The following is a 20,152-nucleotide window of genomic DNA, read 5'->3' as shown; positions in this document are numbered from 1 at the left end:
TTGTTTTAACCACAACAAAATCTGATTTCTACTTTTTATAAGCATGAAAAGCCTATCGTAGGTCACATGTGTGCTAAATTTGCCATCAGACTCCATATTACATTGTTCGTGCCAGCAGATGAATGACAATGGACAGGTGCACTGAGCATAAACGCAACACTGGAGGCATACACAGGCTCTGCTCAAACTGTTAGCATGTCATGTCTCTTGTGTGTGTGTGTGTGTGTGTGGGTGTGTGTGTGTGTGTGCATGTGTATCAGCTGCTCATGACAGAAATACATTTTAGATTTAACCCTAACCAGCAACGGCTTCCCCATCCTTCTGCTATCAACCCCTCCTTATACAGACCAGACCTTTAATCCATAAGCAGAGCTACTCCATCTGGTAGCGTTCATGCACATGAGGTGAACTTTTCTCAGACGGTGCTGCAGAAACACACTCATGGATTCTGGACCTGGACGCTCTCCACTACTTTTTCTAAGAGTTGTTATGATTTCTGCTGCAGGTAGGGATTCACAGCAAAGCTTTTTATGGTTCAAAATTATTGTGATTTAATAAATATGACTCAGGTTACATTCAGCTTATGTTCTACTTTTAACATGTGAAAAATAATAATTCAAGGAGTTAAGAAAGTATTTTTTATATAAAGTGTATTTGGTATCTAGTAAGAAGTATGCAAAAATAAATCCAAGCATTTTTATTTATTCTTTCATTAATAAAAATGAAAGACTAATTATTATTCAACAAATTATTTTGTTGTGATTTTTGCCTTTTCATTAACAAAAACACAACAAAAGAAAAACAACTGGTTGTCTCGACTTCAGACAACCAGACAGTACTAATGCTTTGTGTGTGCTAAAACGATCTGCTAAACACATTCTTCTTTTTAATAATTTTAAATATTAAATTAAAAAAAACATTCAAATATGTTTATTACCTTAGATCTGCTAATAGAATGAACTGTTTCAACATCTTTGTCGCTTGATTGTTGCCATGTCTTTGGGTTTGTCTGCTAAAGTGGTTAAAAAACAAATGCTGTCCTTTATCCTAAGGGATCTTATTCTGTTGGATTCTATTATTTTTCCAGTAAATTCCAGTTTAATATCGAAAAGAAATTCACTGTAATCAATTAATATTGTACAATGAGACATCGGATGCTTTCCTGTGTTCTTGTGCTTTATTGAAAGCATGCGCGGTCAACCTTGAGGGACAACTTTTCAAAGATCTGATGAAGGGCTACAACAAGAACGTGCAACCGAATGAGAAAAATGGAAATGTCACCCAAGTCTCCATCAAGATGACTCTCACCAACCTCATCTCTCTGGTGACCTGATTCTCACTCTGATGGCTTCCTGTATCGCCAGTTGCTGCGCAGGCTTATGATCTAACACTGAAACTTGTTCTCTCTTCCTCTAAGAATGAAAAAGAGGAAGTTCTGACAACCAGTGTGTGGATAGAAATGGTAACTTTACATACAGTTAAACTGCTGGCATTTCTTTTGGTTAGAAATTCAAAAGTGAAGCAAGCAGACTTGCTGTGTGCAGGTTTGGTGTGACTACAGACTGAGGTGGGACGAACCACCAAGATCAGCTTTATATGGGAACATAACATCTCAACTACGGGTTCCCTCCAAAAACATCTGGCTGCCCGATGTCATATTAGAAAACAAGTAAGTAAACTAACATCTCTTTAAGAGTGAGTCAAGTTTTTTTGTTTGTTTTTTTTCTTTTTTTGTTGCTTAAATGATCTATTCCAATCCAACTATATAAAATTAAAACATACTACATTATACATCGTCGATTGTAAACTGAATGATTATTTTGCATCGCTAAAATAATTAATAATTAAGCTCTTAAGAATTTTACTAATATAATTAATAAATAACTAACCAGAGATAAGCTAACATGAAATCTAACTACACAGTGAATGCTGAAAGAGTTGGGCAATTAACATTTTAAGTTTATTAAGAATTAATTAAATCTTTTCAAGAAGAATTTGCTGTTTGGTCAATCCACCACAATGTTTGCTCAGCTCCTTTTCCTCCCATAGTTAAAATAGCATTACAATGTCACTTAGTTGATAAGAAGTTGGACTTGGTTAAATATTTAGGTGTCACTCTTACCAGAAGCAGTGCAAATGTTGTAGAATGACATTTTATTTGTGGGTGTTTCTCTGGTTCATCTATGCCTTCCTTTCTGTCCTCCAGTGTGGATGGACAATTTGAGATAAGCGTATTACTGTAACGCACTGGTATCCCCTGACGGCTGTGTGTACTGGCTGCCTCCTGCCATCTACCGCAGCGCCTGCGCCATCACAGTGAACTATTTTCCATTTGACTGGCAAAACTGCACAATGGTCTTCCGGTAGGTACGCCCAGACAATAATCAAACATAGAAAAAAAAAGAGAAAACCTGAGAAAAAAACGTGAACAGGATATAAACACTGTTAATTAGTTAATGTCCTAACATGCTGATCTGAAAAAATAAAGTATTGTCAGTCTGTTCAATTTGTTTTTTGGGATTTTTTAAGGGTTTATATATCAATATGTGGCACAAAATCAGTTGTGTTGTCGTGATCGGTGTTAATTGGTTTGTTGCACTGATCTCACCTTGAATATCTCCTCATTTAGTAATTATTTACTTCCAGATTATCCATTACAATTTAATTAATTTTTTTAATTGTCTGTCTTGCATCATTTCTGCTCCATTTTTCTGAGATTGACTCACCTTGTTTCTTGTCTGCCACACATGTCTTCTTTCAAGCATTTAATGTTTGTCAGACGCTTGTTGGGTCCAATAAAACAAACTAAATGAACTATATGCACTCCAACTGGAGGCAGTGCACATTGAAATTCTGAGTACACTACAGGAGTGAAGTCAAAGTTGTGATAGGATGAGAAGCACAAAATGTAAAATAAAGATAAAGCACCAGCAAAGAAATAAACAGAAAATGCATCATTCTGAAGTCATTATAGCTATTGCAAAACATTGAAAAGACAGCTTAAATATGAAAACACTGAAACAAATCATTTCTAATCCAGTCTCTTTAGGCATAAAATAATTAATTCTTCACTTCTGAAGACTTGTCATTAATTTCTTATCTGGAGCAGGACTTTTTTTTTAGATGTACAGTATTTATAATTTTCCTCACTAAGGAGTCAGACCATGTTTTTCTTCTCTGTATTCAGATCCCAGACTTACAGCGCCAGTGAGATTGAACTGAAGCTCCAGAAGAAAGATAACTATACACTGGAGTGGGTGGAAATTGATAAAGAAGCTTTTACAGGTACAGAAACTCATTTAACAAGCGTTTGAAGAGCTGTAAAAAAAAAACAGTTTAAGATTTAGAAGCTGATGTTTTTACCGGTGAAAACTGAAATCGTCGACACTTGTGGTTTTAGAGAATGGCGAGTGGGCGATCAAACACAGACCAGCCAAGAAGATAATCAACACTCAGTATACCAAAGACGACCTGGAGTACCAGCAGATTGTTTTCTTCCTCATCATCCAGAGAAAACCTGTTTTCTACATCATCAACATTATTGTTCCCTGTGTACTCTTCTCCTCCCTCGGCCTCCTGGTTTACTTTTTACCTGCCAAAGGTTTCTATCCTTCTAAAGAAATTACCTTAATATTTCCACATGCATCAGTCTTTTTTGCAGCAATACAGCCATACAACATGATGCTGCCACTAGCACACTGTCTCTGTTAGGACAGTATTCTTAAGCTTTATGGTCATTATGAAATCTTAGTTTCATTAGATCATCGGAAATGACTGCAAAACAACACAAAGATCTTCTGGTTCATATTGACAAAGGCCACATTGGCTCTGAATAATGCCACTCTCTCAGCCCATGTAGTGTAAAATTTTGATTTAAAAATTAGAAATAATTTATTAATTATATTCGCCCCGAGACAAAAAAAATAAAAAATTCAGTCCGATGTCAGACGGTGAAACAAAAAAGGATTAAGTGTGTTTCTGTACATTGAAAATAATAAAAAAAATAATAATTCTGGTTTCAGCTGAAACTCTGATTAAATATTGATTAAAATTTTCACAGCTGGTGGCCAGAAGTGCAACATGGCTATTTACTCTCTTCTGGGCCAAACCGTGTTTCTCTTTCTAATCGCTAAGAAAGTACCAGAGACGTCAAAAGCAGTGCCTCTTATTGGAAAGTAAGTCCATATCCTTCACTTTTACTTCCTTTCTGACTACCTTTTTGCATACTTAAAACTGTGATTTATCTCTTTTCCAAAATCTTTCACTGCAGATATTTGATGTTTGTGATGTCAGTGACCACTGTTGTAATAATAAACTGCGTGATTGTCCTCAATGTGTCCTTAAGAACCCCAAACACTCACAAAATGACAGACAAAGTTCGCAAGGTAGAACGTTTTTCCAGATCAGACGCTGTTTAACCCCAATAAGTGTCTTTCTCTTTAGAGATTCACCCCATTTCCTTCTCGACTTCAGATCTTCCTGAACGTGTTGCCTCAACTGCTCAGGATGAGGATGAAGCCCTGGACGCCAAACTGTGAAAGAGCCTCTGAAACTACTGACGGAAAAACTCTTGGCAAAGACAGAATCCACAGCCGGCGCCGCAGCTCTGTTACCCTCATCGCCAAAGCAGAGGAATATTTAGTAAAAGTGGCTCGATCTGAGCTGATGTTTGAAAAACTCAAAGAGAGGAACGGATTAATGAAGTCGGTGTTAGAAAAGCTTCGTAAGCATCGACATCTTCAGGTTTTCTGAATGTGCTTTCCTGTCACACAGTGAAAGCAAACTTCTGATCAGAACTTTGCACTTATAGTGGGTGGTAATATCATAATTTTAGGGTTTTATGATTTATTTGAACCATTTTTTTTCTATCCTAGTTCTAGTTTGGAATATTTACACAAATTACAACTTCACTAATGTTTAAAGTTAGAATTTCTTTAAACATCATTTTCTTTAATCCGGCGTCAAAATTATAAATACAAATTTCTGTATAGACATATTTCAATCATTTAATAAGTAGTGCTAAAACTTCTCTTTGGTGTTAACTGACCACAGCTTTAAAGTGAACATATGTTACAGCACAAAAAAACACATACAAGCAGCTCAAAGATCTAATATGGAGAGGCTTACAATTAAAAAATTTGGAGGAAGCAGATTTCAAACAGTTGTAAAACCTTGCAAGTGATTTAGGTTGTCACCACTTTAAAACTAAGAGATCAGCAAATTCTTGTTTTTCAAATTCACATGTTTAAACTCACCGAAACTGTATGTTGCATAATCTGTAAAAGGAATGATCATGTTGCAAATGCAAACTTTTGATCCCAACTGGTCTTGCAGTGCAACTGTAACATTACTGGTTCATCTTTTACACAGACGGTGGGCTGACAGGAGGCACAGCGGAGCAGCTTAGCGTCAGTCTGGCTCAGGCCTCTCCGGAGCTGAGGCAGTGTGTGGAGTCCTGCAAACACATAGCAGAGACTGCAAGGCAGCAGAACAGCTTCCAGAGTGTAAGCTCCTGCAAAGTGTAATACTCCCAAGAAGCACGTGTGTGCTGATTGTGGGGAGAAGTCATTAACAGTTAACATTTCACTTCGTTTTAGGAAAATGAAGAATGGTTCCTGGTTGCTCGGGTGATCGACAGGGTCTGCTTTATTGTCATGGCATTAGTGTTTTTCATCGGCACGACCGGCATCTTCCTAATGGGCCACTTCAACCAGCCTCCTTCCAAACCGTTTGGTGGAGATCCAAAGGAGTATCTCCCTCCATTAGAGAATCACACAGATGTAACAGAATAGGAGCAAATCTCCTGGACTGAACCAGGATGAAGGAAGTAGGAAGACCTCAGGCCTTTCACTTGAAATACAACCAGCATCACTGCCTGTCGGGCGAACTGAACTCTGAAAGCTGCACCAGGATCATAGGCTACTGAACACAATGCAGAACCTGTAATCTGATATGGAGTTTCTTACACAAAGTTTCATTATTTTCTGGTTGTGAGAAAGTAAGGTGTGTTGACTTTCACTGTTGTTGTTAATTGTTCATATGCAATAAACAAATAAAAATACATTCAAATAAATAAATAAAGGTTTGGGTTTTTTTATAATAATCACCAGAAGTCTTTCTGCTTCAGCGGCCTTGCAGGACTGCAGTGCAGCAGTTCAACCTCACACTGTCCTGCTCCAGGGTTGCATGAGGCTCCTCTGCATCTCCATGCAGCCGACCCTGACTTGTTAACCTGCAGACACGTCGTAGTGGCTCAAGTTGCATACATGTACAGTGCCTTTATATTTCTTTTACAAATCAAAAGTAATCATGATCACCGAGCTATATGTATATTAGGAATCATAACAACACCAGCTGATGTCCTGCATTAACATTACCAACATCTTTGCTATGCTGCTTCAAGTTATGTATAGCACCTCTCATGTGTGTCATAGCTGCCTTTAGTTATAGCCTTGTTGACTTGGGATTCATATGTTATCATGTTGAGTATTTCCGTAACTTGCACAGAAGCCCTAACACACTCAGTAGCCTTAATGTACCCCAGTCAGTCATCACAGAGTGTGTGTGTGGGTAATTAGACTCCACTCACCACCTGTTCTGGCGACCACTCTGTGGCCCTTTTCATTTATTTATTGTTTATCAAGCACACTCATAAATGCACATGAAATATCAGTTTCTTATTCTAATTTTAATCATTTTATTGTTACAACCAAAATTAAAGCATATTTTTTAATTTTAAAAAACTAACAAATAAGCCTAAAATGTCACTTTTCACAAATTTTCCTTCTGCAATACATTTTTCATGCAAACTGTTGATTGGTGATGTTCAGGAGGGCTAAACATAATCACAACACAGGGTTTCTACTTTCAAACTAATTTGCCCAAAGCGTTGATTGGAAACACCATCCTGGATCCACCAAAGAAACCCCTCCACCCTTTCAGTGAACGATAAACTGGACTTTTCTGAGCAAAACAGACATTAATTATGTCGTGTGGGAAACATGATTTTAATGTTACACATTTAACATATCAAACAGTTCTGCTATGATCTTTTCGCATAATATAGCTTATTGCTGCATGCTATTTTAGCTTTTTTCACTTTTTATTTATCATACTGGTTTTTAATCCATAAGTTGCTGAAACAAGATAAAATTCATAGCAGCACATTCTATTGCTGAATATTTTGTTTTGTTTTGTTTTTTTGAACAGCGATTGCTGTTATAAGTATTTTAACTTATCGATAGTTGTGGATCCCTTTACAGAAAAAGAACTTCATACCAGTAAAAAATAATAAGGTTGTAATGTTTTAGTCTGGTACAACTTTGTTCTTCAAGACATAAACTTGTTGTGACTGATGCATTTCTTATTTACCTGTAGTATGTTTCTTAGATTTTTTTTTTTTAGATCTCTGATACTTTTATCTATAACAAAAAAACTAATTTAAAAGTCATCTGTAAAGGACAAACATTTTTTCATAGCACAGCATGTCTAAAAAACTGCTTCTAGTTGATCACATTGACTGTGTCAGGATTACAGGAAAGAGCATCTTAAGGTTCAAATGCAACAAATTTCTGCTTCATTCCAAAACAACTGCATGGCTTTCAGATTGCTGCTACTTTGTGCATTTGATAGTGTTCTTTTTTAATGTTTATCACAACTATGATCCAACGTCCAACATCATCTTCAAGGTCAAGAGAGCAGAAACATCTCCGCCCTCCCCCTGAAACACAATCTCACCGCACCGTCCACCCACCTCTGGGAGCCGGACTTCAATTTCATGGCTGAGTGGCGCTTTTCTAGAGCAACAAAAGGTGGATCCGGCTGGTTGAGATGGAAACGAAAGTCGGCAGGGAGACTGAGTTGGAGTGAGACGTCCAGAGATCCACACACACAAAGCAAGGCATTGGCTACATGAATAGTCACACACACACAGGTGGTCATGAGGTTGACGCTAAACTCCTCCTGAAATTTAAAGTTTGCCTGGTTGCTTCCAACTCATAGTTAGCTGACCAGATGCATGAAGGGTGACCAACATCGGTAAGAACGAATGAGATGTTTTTCTTATTGTTGCTCTTAACCAGAGATATAGAACTAGAAAAGGATTACAATGTTTAACTTTGTGACCTTGTTGGGGATCAAATTACGTGTTGAGTGTACCGTTAAGCAGGACTTTAGTTTGGTATTGCCACGGGCCGCAGAGTAAGACAGCAGTGCTAGTGTGTGATGTGAATACAAAAAGAGCCACAGTCTGGCTTCTATGGCAAGACTGATGTTTATATTGCTACCAGGGAGCAGACTTGTGAGAAACACTGAGTCAGAAAAGAGTTTCTAATTCTTCTCCAACATGTAGTCATATTGAATAAGGTAAGGCCTTCTATAATAAATCATTTGTTGTCTTTGCATTTTTACAGCAGGATAGGATTTGTTTGGAGATTATTTTTCTAACAGAACTTTGCATTCAAACTCACATGTTTTCTGTTGCAAACAACAGATTTTAATGTATGTGCAGTGGGAAACTAACACTGCACATCATCCCTGAACACATCATCTCCAAACAAACATGGTGGTGCCAGCATGATGCCGTAGGAAGGCCACTCTTCTGAAGGGTCAAGGAAGCTGGTGATGAGAAGAAAAATGGATGTAATAACCCTGAAAGAAAAAACTATTAGAGGCTGCAAAAATCTTGAGGCTGTGGTTATTGAGTTTACTTTCCAGCTACTTTAAATATACAACCAGATTTGCAATAGAAAGGTTTATATTAAAGTTCATTATTTCATTAAAATGACCCAGTCAAAGCTCAAACCAAACCCTCCGTCTTGTCTGACTGAACTTAACATAAAAACGTTTACAAAAACATTTGCTTTTCTATGCTATGGAAATATTTTTGTACACATTTCCTACATATGTGAGATAAGCAGACATTAAACACTGGCTGTGTATGAAATGTTCAGGTGCACATCATGTCAGCAGTGACCTGTCAGCCTCCTCCTTTTGGTCCACTTGAGCGAGAGAAGCACATCCAGGACATCTTCAGGGCTTTCAAGAATCGATGCGGGCCTTCCTGTGAGTGCCAGACTCAAGTGGAAGACGCCAAGTCCCACCAAGTGCCTCCTGACTTGGAATCTGAAAAACACAGTTCAGATCTCAGGCCTCATGGTGGGATACAGGACATGTGCATGCAGCCACCAGCACCGAAGACGCCCGAGGAGGTGGAGCAGGACCTTAACGATGAAGCAGGACTGCAGTTTTTGTCGGTGTTAGAGACAGTCAGGCAGATACATGTCACTGCGAGACCCGACCTGCGGGGTGAGTATTGGTGAATACAGTTATGGTGAAAAAAATAACCATTTTAACACTTTATCAGGTCCCTGTTTTTTTAAAAAATACAAACTATTTCATACAGAAGTATACATTATCATCAAAACTTTAAAGCCAATCATGGAGTGGATTTATAGTTTCACATAAAACTGTTTTTTTAACTAATGACATAATGTTGGTGTGGTCTGTACATTGTTTTTGTATATTTTGGCTTATCAACGTTTAAAACCAGGTTAAGAACAAGTTATTTTTATTATTTCCTGACATGTAAACCACTAAAACCAAAAGAAGGCATACTTTTTCCCCTTGAACCCTTGCTATGCTTTTGTGTATTTGTGTGTTTTGTTGTGTTGAAGTGTGACTCTTGCTCTTTCGTTGCAGGTCCACAGTGTGTTTCCAGAAAGATTTACAGCATCACCACCGGAAGTAGCAAGTCACAGATGTTTGTGGCTGTGGAGGGTACTCACTTGTTTCATCTACGATCAAAATACCATACCATAATAACTTTATTTATGAAGCACTTTATACACCGACAGGACCAAAGTGCTATACACAATCATAAAATACAATGCGATTATAAAATAGAAAAGATTGAAATATAAAATACATACAGACAAAATAAAATGCGTGCATTTTAATGTATTCTCCTTATTCCTGGTTCTGCCCCTTTCTGTCAGAGAGCTCTTGTATTTGCCTCCATTTCTGTGGCCCGGCTCGGGCCTGCTCCCTGCAGGGGTTCGACTATCAAGGGCAGCAGGTCTTTTACTTTGAAAGGCCCCTCAGGGTGGATGCCTGCTGCTTGGGCTGCTGCCTGATGGAAATGAGGGCATATTCACCTAAGAAGCATCTCATTGGCACTGTATGCCAGAGGTCAGTCATGATAAACATTGATCTATAGCATCTGCCTTTACAGGAACCTGAACTTTGTTGTATATTTTATGTTACAACTTTTCGCCTGTTAAGTTTTCTCTTTCGCTTTAATTTGACAGAACTGTTGAAATGTTGGTGATATGCAGGCCTACTGTAGGTTTTTTAACACTTTTTTGCATTGTGATCGCTGCTGTTCTTGTATTTGTATTGGTGTTGGTTGTATGAGTAATATGATTCAAGAATTTACTGTAAGTATCTTTTGAATTTATGAGGCTGAATACATAATAACAAGACCTACAGGTAGGGAAGAGTAGGTCTAAGTCAAAATTATTTTGGAAAATAAACCAAGCAACATGTTCAATAGCAGTCTAACTTTAAAATTTTCTGTGTCATCAATAGTACCAACTTTAAAACTGATGGGTGATAATAATAATATCTAGGTAAATCTTTGTGTCATTGTTGAGCCACTCTTTGTACATGCAACAAATGAGAAAGAATAAGCTGCAAACAGGTAAGAGTACCAAAATTACAGAGCACAATACAAGGTACTTTATAACATACAGTACATACCTGGAAAATATTTTTAAGTTTAAAGAGCCACATTTATTTTAGGTAAGCGACAAACTACACTCTGCATATGAAAATGCAAATAGATACTAAACTGGTAACTATCAAAAAAATACACAGTACATAGACAACTTTGATCGAGTTCGGTCTGATTGTACAGCAGCTGAGATCTAAGATCAAAGAAAATGTTAAAAGGACCACTTGTTAATCTAAATGTTGTTCATCAGAACTTTTTTTGGAAATTGGATTTAAGTATAAATAATACCAAACTGTATCAGACAGAGCAACTGAACAGCTTATCACACGGACATTTTTCCATGTCACTCCATCCTCTGTCCAGACTGAGCCACTTTAGATTCTCAGGCCTTCCTGTAAATAGCAATACGAGTCTTTAATGTTCCACGCCACCCAGCTGCAGTCTAAACCTGGAAGAGTTTACAAAGCAGCTGCCTGCATGGAAATACACCGACAGAGATGCTCCGGGCTCTCAGTGATGGGAAGAGTCGCCCCAAAATACTTCCTTTTTCCTATGGCCTAAATTTAACCCCAAGGCATTCTAGAGTGCCTTTACGTGAATCCACACTCTTCAACGTTGAATCTAATTAGGACTGACCTGGCAGAGGTTCCAGTGACCAGAGACTGACTTGATATAAATATTCTCTCAGTCGTGCGAGAATAAATCGTGCCCCAGTTTGAGCCCTTTTGAGTAGACAATGGTTTTTGTGCTGCAGAGTCACGACAGCTGAAAATGTGGTTACCCAAGCATCAGGGCAGGCCGTGCCACCGTGTGAAGTACTGCGCCGTGTTTCTGCCAGGTTGCTTATTGCTGTGTGTTGCCTGATTGTGTGGTCAGGTGGAGCATGTTTACCCCTCTCCTGGAGGTCTGCGGCCCGCAAGGAGCCTCCAGAATCCAAATTCAGGGCCCCTGCTGTCCCTTCCGCTGCTTCTCTAACCAACAATTTCAGGTAATCCTATTTATTTACGATGTCTTGCAAAAGCATTCATACTTGTTGAACTTTTTCACATTTTGTTGCATCATTTGAAAATCCCTGGCAGCGTCCAGCAGGTTTTTTTCTAGAATGGCCCTGTATTTAGCTCCATTCATCTTCCCATTAGCTCTGACCAACTTCACCATCTCTATTGAAGGAAACCATCCTGATAGCATGATGCTGCCACCACCATGTTTCATAGTGTGGACGGTATGTTCACGGATGTGCAGTATCTGTTTTCCATCACATAGCATTTTTCACGTAGGCCAGAAAGAACATACTTGGTCTCACAACAGAGCACTTTATTCCCCCAAATAGCTTATTGATGTAAATTTTAATTATGACCTTTTCACTTTTTGAATTTTTATTTGAAAGATGTCCTTCCTCTTCACAATTATGTTCAAGGTTGTTGTCTATTGCATAAAATCCTCATAAGACATTGAATTGGTGGTTGCAGCACAAGGAGGTTCTCCGGGCATGAATACTTTTGTAAGTCCCTCCAAATCCCCACAACACCAACACAGCACTATTTTAATAATTATTTCAAAATGATTCACAGATTGTTTCCAACATTGGAGAGCAAATAGGTACAATATGGAAGAAGTGGCCCGGCTTCAGCAATGAATGTAACACGGATCATGAATATTTTGGCTTGGAGGGTGAGTTCTAACCCTTCCCTATTTGTTACAAAAATGATACCTGTGATACAGTGAGAGATCTTTTATTTTATGGTTTGTTCCAGTGTAGGACGATATATTGTGCTGGCACAATGCCGTGTTTTGCCGAAGTATTTATATGTGTTAAAGTTTTATTGAAGTAAATCATATATGAGGTCATGCATAATGTTGAAGTGGAAGCAAAATGAAACCTGGTTTTCAAAATGGGAATGGTGCGTTCAGGATCTACAGTGTTAGTTTTCCCGCATAAATAGAATTTTGTGTTTGGTCTCAAGTAATTAGGAAATCTTTAACATGTTTGCTAGCTCTCTGATGCTGGTTTTATTCACATACTGTATATCATCGTTAAGGGGCTCATGTTCTGCACCGCCCTTTATTGGACTATCACATAAAATTCCAGCAAAATGAAATTTGTGGTGGTTTCTTGACTAAATATGAAAAAGGCCGTGATAGCTCCAAAGACAGAAGCTGTTAGTGTAAACAATGCAAGATAACTTACATCCTGATTGGATCAGTCTCTTAACAAGACATTTCTCATCTGTTTGGCAAATGAGTTTCTTTGAGATAGATATTGAACTTTTTCTGAATCAAAATCAGTTTCCTAACTTTGGTGGGTTTATTCTTTTTCTGCAGTGCCACAGAGCTTGGAGCCACATACTAAACTCCTGCTTCTGGCAGCTACTTTCTTACTGGCAAGTATTAAACTCAGTGCAGCTGGTTGGACTCCAAACTTGTCTTCATAGTTTCAGAGATCATCCTGTCATATTTTTCTATGAGTATGCAATATTTGTGACAATGTGCCAGCAAAGATCATAAAACTCAAGATTGTAGATTTGATCAAATCCAGGCATGTCTTGGTTACTGAGGTTTTGAAAACTTCTTTTTAAAACTGATGATCAATTTACGTTTACTCCGGATTTTTGTGCAACTATGTATTAAAACAAATCTTAGCATTTCTGTAATATACTTTGCAAGAGCAGGAATAATAGCTTTTCTATTTTCCATTTAGATCATGTTATAGTTTTTTTTTAATTTGTGCAAATAACATTTGCACTAAAGGCCTAACCCTAAGTCTAATGTATCCTTGCTAATAAAAAGCTTAGGACAAGTAAGTTATCTAAACTGTTACCGTCTTTTCAGAACCACATGTTCTTTGAAATGAGCTGAAAACCAAAAAAATAAGAAAAGGACACCCTACGTACAAGTCACCAGCTATTTGGACAGCCAAGCTCCTCTGATGGCAAAGATGAACAAAGGCAGGAAGAAAACATTGGATTCTTCCTCTACAGCTACTTTTCTGTTCCAGCTTTCAACAGCGCAGAAAAAAAACTGAGCCAGCCTTAGCAGCAGATGCATATTTAACTTTTATTGCTAGAATCCATCAGGTGCACATCTCCAACAATATTTCTCTTCCATCATTTGCCACAACATGTTGGGCAGAATTAGACTTCCTCACAAACTGAAAAAGAAAAAAAAAAAGAAGAATTGTCCAGGATTAAATCTATAACAAACCCTGATCCTGGGAAAAGTTTTATGTAATTTGTTGATAAAATTGTAAAAGGTGATAAATATTGGATTCAGGAGGCTTTCGTCGTGGACATTTAAGTAAAGTCCTTTCTATGAACCAGTTGAAGACGTCGTATATCTTGAACTGATGGGACAGCTCTCAGCTCGAATGCCAGGCACTGTGATTTAGGCAGCTAGTAGTGAACCTTAAAGAAAGCTCTGATACAACGGTCTGCTCACCACAGGACGGCCTGTCTCAGTCCAGAGTAAAAGGTCCATGTCAGAGAGAGTGAAATGATAGATTCAGAAAGTATACACGAATATATTGTACACAAAAATGATGTGATGGTGTTCAGAATGACAGGAATGGCATTTAAAATACATCACTGTAATAAAACATTTTCCACCTGTTGGCCTGTTTGAGTCCCACTAAAACTCCTCAGCAGACTTGTGTCAACAGCTTCTGTTCAACAATAAATGACATTCATTTCTACATCAAACAAGTTTTGTTGTATTTTGTCCAGCACACTTTGGCAGCAAACAGACAGATAAGCAGACGCCAGTCACACAGCCTCCCTCTGCTGGCAAGTTAACATGTTAAAACTTGTAAACAAGAATAATGAAGGCTTCGTTCGTCTCCGGTTGACTGATTAGTTCTCTTCGCTTTGCCGATCGCTGGCATGTCTTTCCTTCCAAACATCAAAACTGGACAAAAACAGGGAATGGTCTTCAGGCCCTCTGTTCCTGTGGATATTTCCTCTGTCCTCATGTTGCACAGTGCCGATCCACGCAGAGGTATCCAGCCCGGGACTCGTCAACCCCTCAACACGCCATGTAAACACACAAACCTGCATGAACCAGACGGACACGGCAGGAGGATGTTAAAATGCATCGGGAAGGATCCTTTTCAGTTCTCATTAACTAAACCAGAAGCAGCTCTTACTCTTCCCAGAGTATCTCCGTGTGAGGGGCTAACGTCCGCCACTAGCATTCACCAGACCATGGAAGTCTTCCCAGGCTCTGTGAAGAGAGGAGCATCCAGTGCTTCATCATTCACAGTAAAATATAAAGGTTTACTTTTAAGGTTACTCAAACAGCAGTAATAAATAAAAAATAAAATTAAAAAATGCTGATTTCCACTACTTTGTCAACTTATTTATGATTTGGTTTCTTTGGGGAAACTGTCATCCATAAAAGCCGGGATCATTTGAGGATTTTAAACGTGATGTTGGATTCAGAACAGAACTGAAACATTTTCTCCAATCACTTTCTGGGTGTAAATATCTAAGCATGGTGAGGCTAGCAAACATTTCCCATAAAGCATCCAGGTTTCTACAATCCAGATGTTTTCTAAAGGTTGTAAGTCAAAGGAAACTCAAAATCTAGAAACAAGAGGCAGAAATCCAGAGGAAAAATACAGCACTCATAATAAAGAGTACTGAGGAAAAACTATAGTCTGCTTCAAGTGTTTTAGCTGAATTTGATTGAAACTGAGTTAAAGCAACACGATTATAAAGTCTTTATGGTTCTCATCCGCTAGCAGGTCCGACTAGGAGGCAGTTTCAGAAAAAAAATCTGCTTCCATCATTATTATAAGGAGAAATGAAATGAAGATGAATGTTCTGCATAAGACAGATAAGAAAGCTGAAAATCAGGCAAGAGGAGGAGAAAAGACTCTTGTTGCCAAGCAAGTTGAGTGGGTTCAGGATACAGAACACGATTAGCAACAAAGTGTGTAGCATCCATTACAGCCAGTTTTCTCCCATATTAATTGCTTCTTCATCCCACAGCTTTTTTGATGTTTTATAATCTGATCTCACTACAAAATGTGAATCTTGTTAAATGATAGGTTATTTAAAACAGGACAACAAAATATTTATTGTGCAAAACTTAAGACATTTTTCTCCAACTTAACCAAAATAACTTATGTCTCAGAAGATCCACAAACCTCAATGCATTTCATCAGGATTTATGTGGCAGACCAAAACATACTAGTGTGTAAAAAGAAGAAAAATAATGCTAAGGTTTTACATTTTAATTGCAAGTGTTACAAATTTCAATTTCAAGGTATCGCAAAGGTATGCACAAGTAAGTGTCTGGATATATTACACCAAATCGGTTACGTTCTCACGTCAGGTGTTAATGCTCAAATCCATTTTTTTGATTTTGTGATTGTTTATATTACAGTATGATGCGGTCACAGTCAGACTTCTGTGTGAACAGTTTACAACTCCAAAGTGTCATAAACACGAGCATAAAACAAAGGATGCCAAGTAAAAAGAAAGCCAACTAATAGCTAAAGCTGTTTGTGTAGCATTGACTGCAACTTCTGCACAGAAGTCTATCTGGATGCGTAGTCTGACTTCTTTCATAATTTTATAGTTATAATTTACAATGTCTAGCTTCTTCTGCTGAATGATTATGAAGGTTGTCTTGCATCAATTATGTAAAAGTCTGATAAAATGCTGCTTGACCGGTCTCGCTGCAGACATCTTTGAAAACTACGTATCTGATTTAGTACTACATATGGACATGGGACAAACCGGATTTTTTGCATTGTTCTGACATCCATGAAAAAGTCAGACATGGGTCGCTTTTGCTTGCTGAATGAACGTTGCTGTATTTTGGGATGAGTCACTACCAGCTTCTCACATCAGACTGACAACTTTGCCTCTAACAAACTTTCTTTCTAGTATTGCTCTGTATCTAGCACCAACTCTAACCAGCTTCCCTGTTTGTGCTGAAGGAAAACACCCACACAGCTCCCATTCCCATTTTTCACAGTGGTGATGTGCAGTGTTGACCTTCCACCAAGCAGCATTTTGCAGGAAAGAAAGAAAAAAAAAAAGGGTCTAATTTAGACTCATCTGATCAAAGGACCCTGTTGGGTTTTCCAGCTGACCAATCCACACATTTCCATACCTGAGCTGGAGATCTCTGCAGCTCCTCCAAGTTACCATGGACCTCTAGGCTGCGTCTATGATTAGAAAGTTAAGTTGTGCCATACTCTATTTTCAAATGATTTGATTGAACAGTGAGATGTTGAAAGGTTGGGAAACTGCCCTCTAACCTAACCCTGCTTTCAATTTTCCCCAACACCATACCTGACCTGTCTGCTGTGCTCCTCGGTCTTGAAGATGCTGCTAGATCAATAATGTTTTCTAGCCTCAGATTAAATTACACACAGGTAGATTTATGTAAAAATTAAGTAAAGGTGATTTATTTGAGGAATGATCATTTAAAATTCCAATAAAAATACATTGAAGTTTGTGGTTGTCATAAGAGTATATTATGTAAGCTATAATACATAAATTAAAGGTGACAGTTGTAGAATTTTAAATTCATATGGTTCCCTACTAAAAACAAGTTAATAAGCATGCAAAATTATTAAAATGATTAGGAAACAGAAAGGTTGAAGGAAAAAAATAATAAAACGAGGAGACATACATACTTAATGCTGTCTGTATGCGTCTTGTACTCCATGATGGTGTTGGGAGGCAGGTTGAGGACTCGGCGCAACGTGTCTCTGATGCGGGCCGTCGTCGCTTGGTCGCTTGCCGTTTTGTTCCAGATGGATATAATGTCCTCCTGATTCAAAACAAAACAGGTCTCAGTGCTGAGAGCAGGTGATGCAGCGGGAGTGTGCATGTTTGTGCTGCTGGATTCACCTGGAAGCGTACTGACACAACAGCGCCACAGATCTCCTCTCCGACCATGAACTGCTCCCCCAGCATGGCCAGGATCAGGTTCTCCCAACATCGAGACGCCAGGCCTTTCCTTAGGCGAATGATCCACTTCCCTCCCATTTTATTGGCATCATCCTAAAGACGAGGAATGATCCCAAAGCAAGATTGAAAATTATGTTCTAAATGGACCAAGCAGAAAAATTTGAGATCATAAAAACTTAAGGATCTCAAAATCCTCACCTCCCACATGGGCTTTATGCCTTCCTTAAACAGGTGGAAGTCACTATGACCTGTAAGATCACCAGGCCGGATCATGTGGCTATAAAAGCGCCAAAACTGTTCCACCTTGAGAATAGCAAAGGATTTTACATAAATAAAAGAAGAAAAGGGGCAACGAAATCTAGCATGTAGAGACCATACATGCAGCTGAGTTGATAAATAACCGACCGAGGCAAAGCTGCCAATCTGTTTGATGTTCTGTTCGTAGCTCTGAGTGCTGGCTGGTCTCCCTGGAGTACGCCTCGAGTACCAGAACGTGTAGTTGTACTGAAGGGGATGCTCTCCTGGTCCTGGCACCACCATCTACCACAACAAGAAACCAGTTTATTTAGAACTGTTATTATATGACTGAAAGGAAGGGATAAATCGCTCAAAAAAACCTTTACTTGGAATGACCTTTATCAGCAGGTAAAATAATGAAAATTACCTTTAACCCCTAAATTTATTACTTTCATCAAAATCAAGAACTTAATTTTATTAAACTAAAACAGCAGTTTTTAGTTTAATAAAATTAGATACAATTTTGCATGCAAATGGTCATATTTAATTTAATTTTCAAAATCAGCTTGATTAAAGAACCAAAAGCAATTTTTTTTCTTCAAGACGTTATCATTAGTAGAAAAAGACAATCTTAATCCTGAAGTCAAACCTCAAGAAAACTAGGTATTGCCATCAGGGTCTGTGGTTTTCTTACATTTCTGCAGGGGTGACAAGAAAGGTTGTTGTACCGCCTTACTTTTTTCTTTATAATGTTTTGCTCCTTGTCGTCTTCTTCAGGTTTTTCCTTTTCACTGTCTTTCGGTGAGCCTTGATCCTGCTCGTGATCTCCACTATCATCGTCTTTCAGCCTGGATTAGATGGAAACATGGAGACCAAAATAAATGCAGGAGTTGGCTCTAAATTGACATCAAAGGCAAAATGATTTTAATAAAGTCTATGATTATAATTGAGGCTTTAATTATTAGTGGTGCTTTAGTTATGGCAAAGTCCATTTTTGTTTTTATTTGTAACTGTAAGTAGACGGACGGCTGAAAATGTAACACATACCCCAAAACTTAAATGTTAACTATGATGACCTCGTGGCGTGAAGATCCGCTGCAGGTTACTTTAGCTAGCCGGGTCTGATAAACTTATATTCCCCCCGTAATCTTAAAACAGATCATGTTTAATTGAAAAACATAAGCGCATATCCTCCTCTATAAATGAGATAGGTGCATTAAATGCAACTCACTTTCTGTCAAACGGGAAGCTAGTACATCCTTCTGTACATTAGGGACGTCAGTCTACCTTTCTTCCCCTTGTTCGCACACCGTCTTTCACGTCTCAACTACTACAACACCGAGGATTGAGGGCCTACCTGGCTTATGGCATGCTAAGCTATAGCTAACTACTGACTAACCTTGAGTAAACCTTCGGTTTTACATTATTGCTTTATTCGGAAATATATACTTCTATATTAGAGGACCTCACTCTCAGATGACTTTTAAAAAAGAAAAAAATCAAAGAATATACCACCACGACATAAAGCTGACACACCTCTCATTTAATTCAACGTCGCCCATAGTAACTTTTCAACCCTCGGTTAGTGTCTAAAAGCGACCAGCATGCCGCCGCAACGCAGATATTTAATCCAAACCTGTACTCACGCATCAAATTTGTTGTTCATTATTTTCTAGATAGGAGTCTAGCTTTCGGAGTCCGAGAACAGCCTCCCGAGTTCCGCAGGAACGGTGACGCGAGGTCCTTGCACATGGACGCGCATGCGGCTTGTTGGCAGTTACACAGAGCTGGAGAGGTCAAGAGTGAGGCGCGCAGGCGCAGAGCACCAGAAGTTTTGACATTGAGAATCTCGTTTTTTGACGTGAAAAAACGAGATTATCAGAGTCAATGGCGTGCATCACTGTAAATAAGAAAATGGTAAAAGAGTTGAGTTTCTTTAATAACATTCCTTAAATTAGATCCTCAATTTTGTTGATTAAATTAACAAAAAAGGAGTCATGTCACTCAGTGTAATATATTTTGTTTCATTAACAAAAAATTGAGTTATATCCTGTGATATAACTCAGTTCTTTAGATAATTGTATTACAGTTAAAGAAAACCCAAATTTCTGTTTTCAGAAAAATAAGGTATTTTGTGACACTGAAACGGTTTTAAAGCACAAATACCAACATAATATTACGTATGTCTGCCACATTTTACACTATGTACGCTCAATACTTAGGGCATTTTTTGTATGAGTTAGCATCCATGTGGTGTGAA

General features: G+C 38.3%; 3 protein-coding genes across 7 annotated transcripts; 2 read left to right on the top strand and 1 right to left on the bottom strand.

The window, feature by feature from the left end:
- The first annotated feature begins 191 nt into the window (after positions 1-191).
- chrng (cholinergic receptor, nicotinic, gamma) lies at positions 192-6,067 on the top strand. Its single transcript, XM_032564846.1, is given in 13 exon segments — positions 192-505; positions 1,188-1,324; positions 1,418-1,462; positions 1,545-1,669; positions 2,207-2,228; positions 2,230-2,363; positions 3,188-3,285; positions 3,401-3,601; positions 4,061-4,175; positions 4,271-4,385; positions 4,474-4,723; positions 5,371-5,504; positions 5,598-6,067. Coding segments are annotated over 13 exon segments (1,635 nt in total). The 5' UTR covers positions 192-441; the 3' UTR covers positions 5,793-6,067.
- Positions 6,068-7,753: 1,686 nt separating this feature from the next.
- LOC116721485 (phospholipid scramblase family member 5) lies at positions 7,754-13,906 on the top strand. 2 transcript variants are annotated; one of them, XM_032565242.1, is made up of 8 exons: positions 7,755-8,037; positions 8,952-9,306; positions 9,700-9,777; positions 9,996-10,188; positions 11,609-11,720; positions 12,304-12,403; positions 13,055-13,113; positions 13,562-13,906. In XM_032565242.1, the coding sequence occupies exons 2-8, from the start codon at positions 8,961-8,963 to the stop codon at positions 13,586-13,588; spliced, it is 915 nt and encodes a 304-aa protein (XP_032421133.1). In that variant the 5' UTR covers positions 7,755-8,037; positions 8,952-8,960; the 3' UTR covers positions 13,589-13,906. The 2 variants fall into 2 exon arrangements, with proteins under 2 accessions (XP_032421132.1, XP_032421133.1); XM_032565241.1 differs by having other exon boundaries at positions 7,754-8,037; positions 13,055-13,906.
- Positions 13,762-19,676, bottom strand: eif4e2 (eukaryotic translation initiation factor 4E family member 2). 4 transcript variants are annotated; one of them, XR_004339609.1, is made up of 9 exons: positions 19,539-19,676; positions 18,629-18,740; positions 18,061-18,195; positions 17,854-17,958; positions 17,596-17,748; positions 17,375-17,515; positions 16,850-16,904; positions 14,871-14,947; positions 13,762-14,775 (listed from the first exon to the last, which is right to left on the bottom strand). XR_004339609.1 is itself a non-coding variant. In XM_032565243.1 (9 exons), exons 1-8 carry the CDS (start codon positions 19,556-19,558, stop codon positions 14,912-14,914), a joined length of 753 nt encoding a protein of 250 aa, XP_032421134.1. In that variant the 5' UTR covers positions 19,559-19,675; the 3' UTR covers positions 13,762-14,775; positions 14,871-14,911. The 4 variants fall into 4 exon arrangements, 3 of the variants coding, with proteins under 3 accessions (XP_032421134.1, XP_032421137.1, XP_032421135.1); XM_032565243.1 differs by having other exon boundaries at positions 17,379-17,515; positions 19,539-19,675; XM_032565246.1 differs by lacking the exon at positions 16,850-16,904 and having other exon boundaries at positions 19,539-19,675.
- Between the last annotated feature and the right edge of the window lie 476 nt (positions 19,677-20,152).

This window comes from Xiphophorus hellerii, chromosome 6, assembly GCF_003331165.1.
Source record: "Xiphophorus hellerii strain 12219 chromosome 6, Xiphophorus_hellerii-4.1, whole genome shotgun sequence".
NCBI lineage: Eukaryota > Metazoa > Chordata > Actinopteri > Cyprinodontiformes > Poeciliidae > Xiphophorus > Xiphophorus hellerii.
Note: the sequence above shows the minus strand (reverse complement) of the source record. Positions and strands in the feature narration are given on the sequence as shown.

Coding starts and splice junctions, on each gene's coding strand:
- eif4e2 (XM_032565243.1), bottom strand. CDS start 19,558: ATGAACAACAAATTTGATGC. Junction 18,196..18,628: donor AAAACATTATAAAGAAAAAA/GTAAGGCGGTAC, acceptor TTGTTGTGGTAG/ATGGTGGTGCCAGGACCAGG. Junction 17,959..18,060: donor AGATTGGCAGCTTTGCCTCG/GTCGGTTATTTA, acceptor GCTATTCTCAAG/GTGGAACAGTTTTGGCGCTT.
- LOC116721485 (XM_032565241.1), top strand. CDS start 8,961: ATGTCAGCAGTGACCTGTCAGCCTCCTCCTTTTGGTCCACTTGAGCGA. Junction 10,189..11,608: donor ATTGGCACTGTATGCCAGAG/GTCAGTCATGAT, acceptor TTGTGTGGTCAG/GTGGAGCATGTTTACCCCTC. Junction 11,721..12,303: donor TCTCTAACCAACAATTTCAG/GTAATCCTATTT, acceptor AATGATTCACAG/ATTGTTTCCAACATTGGAGA.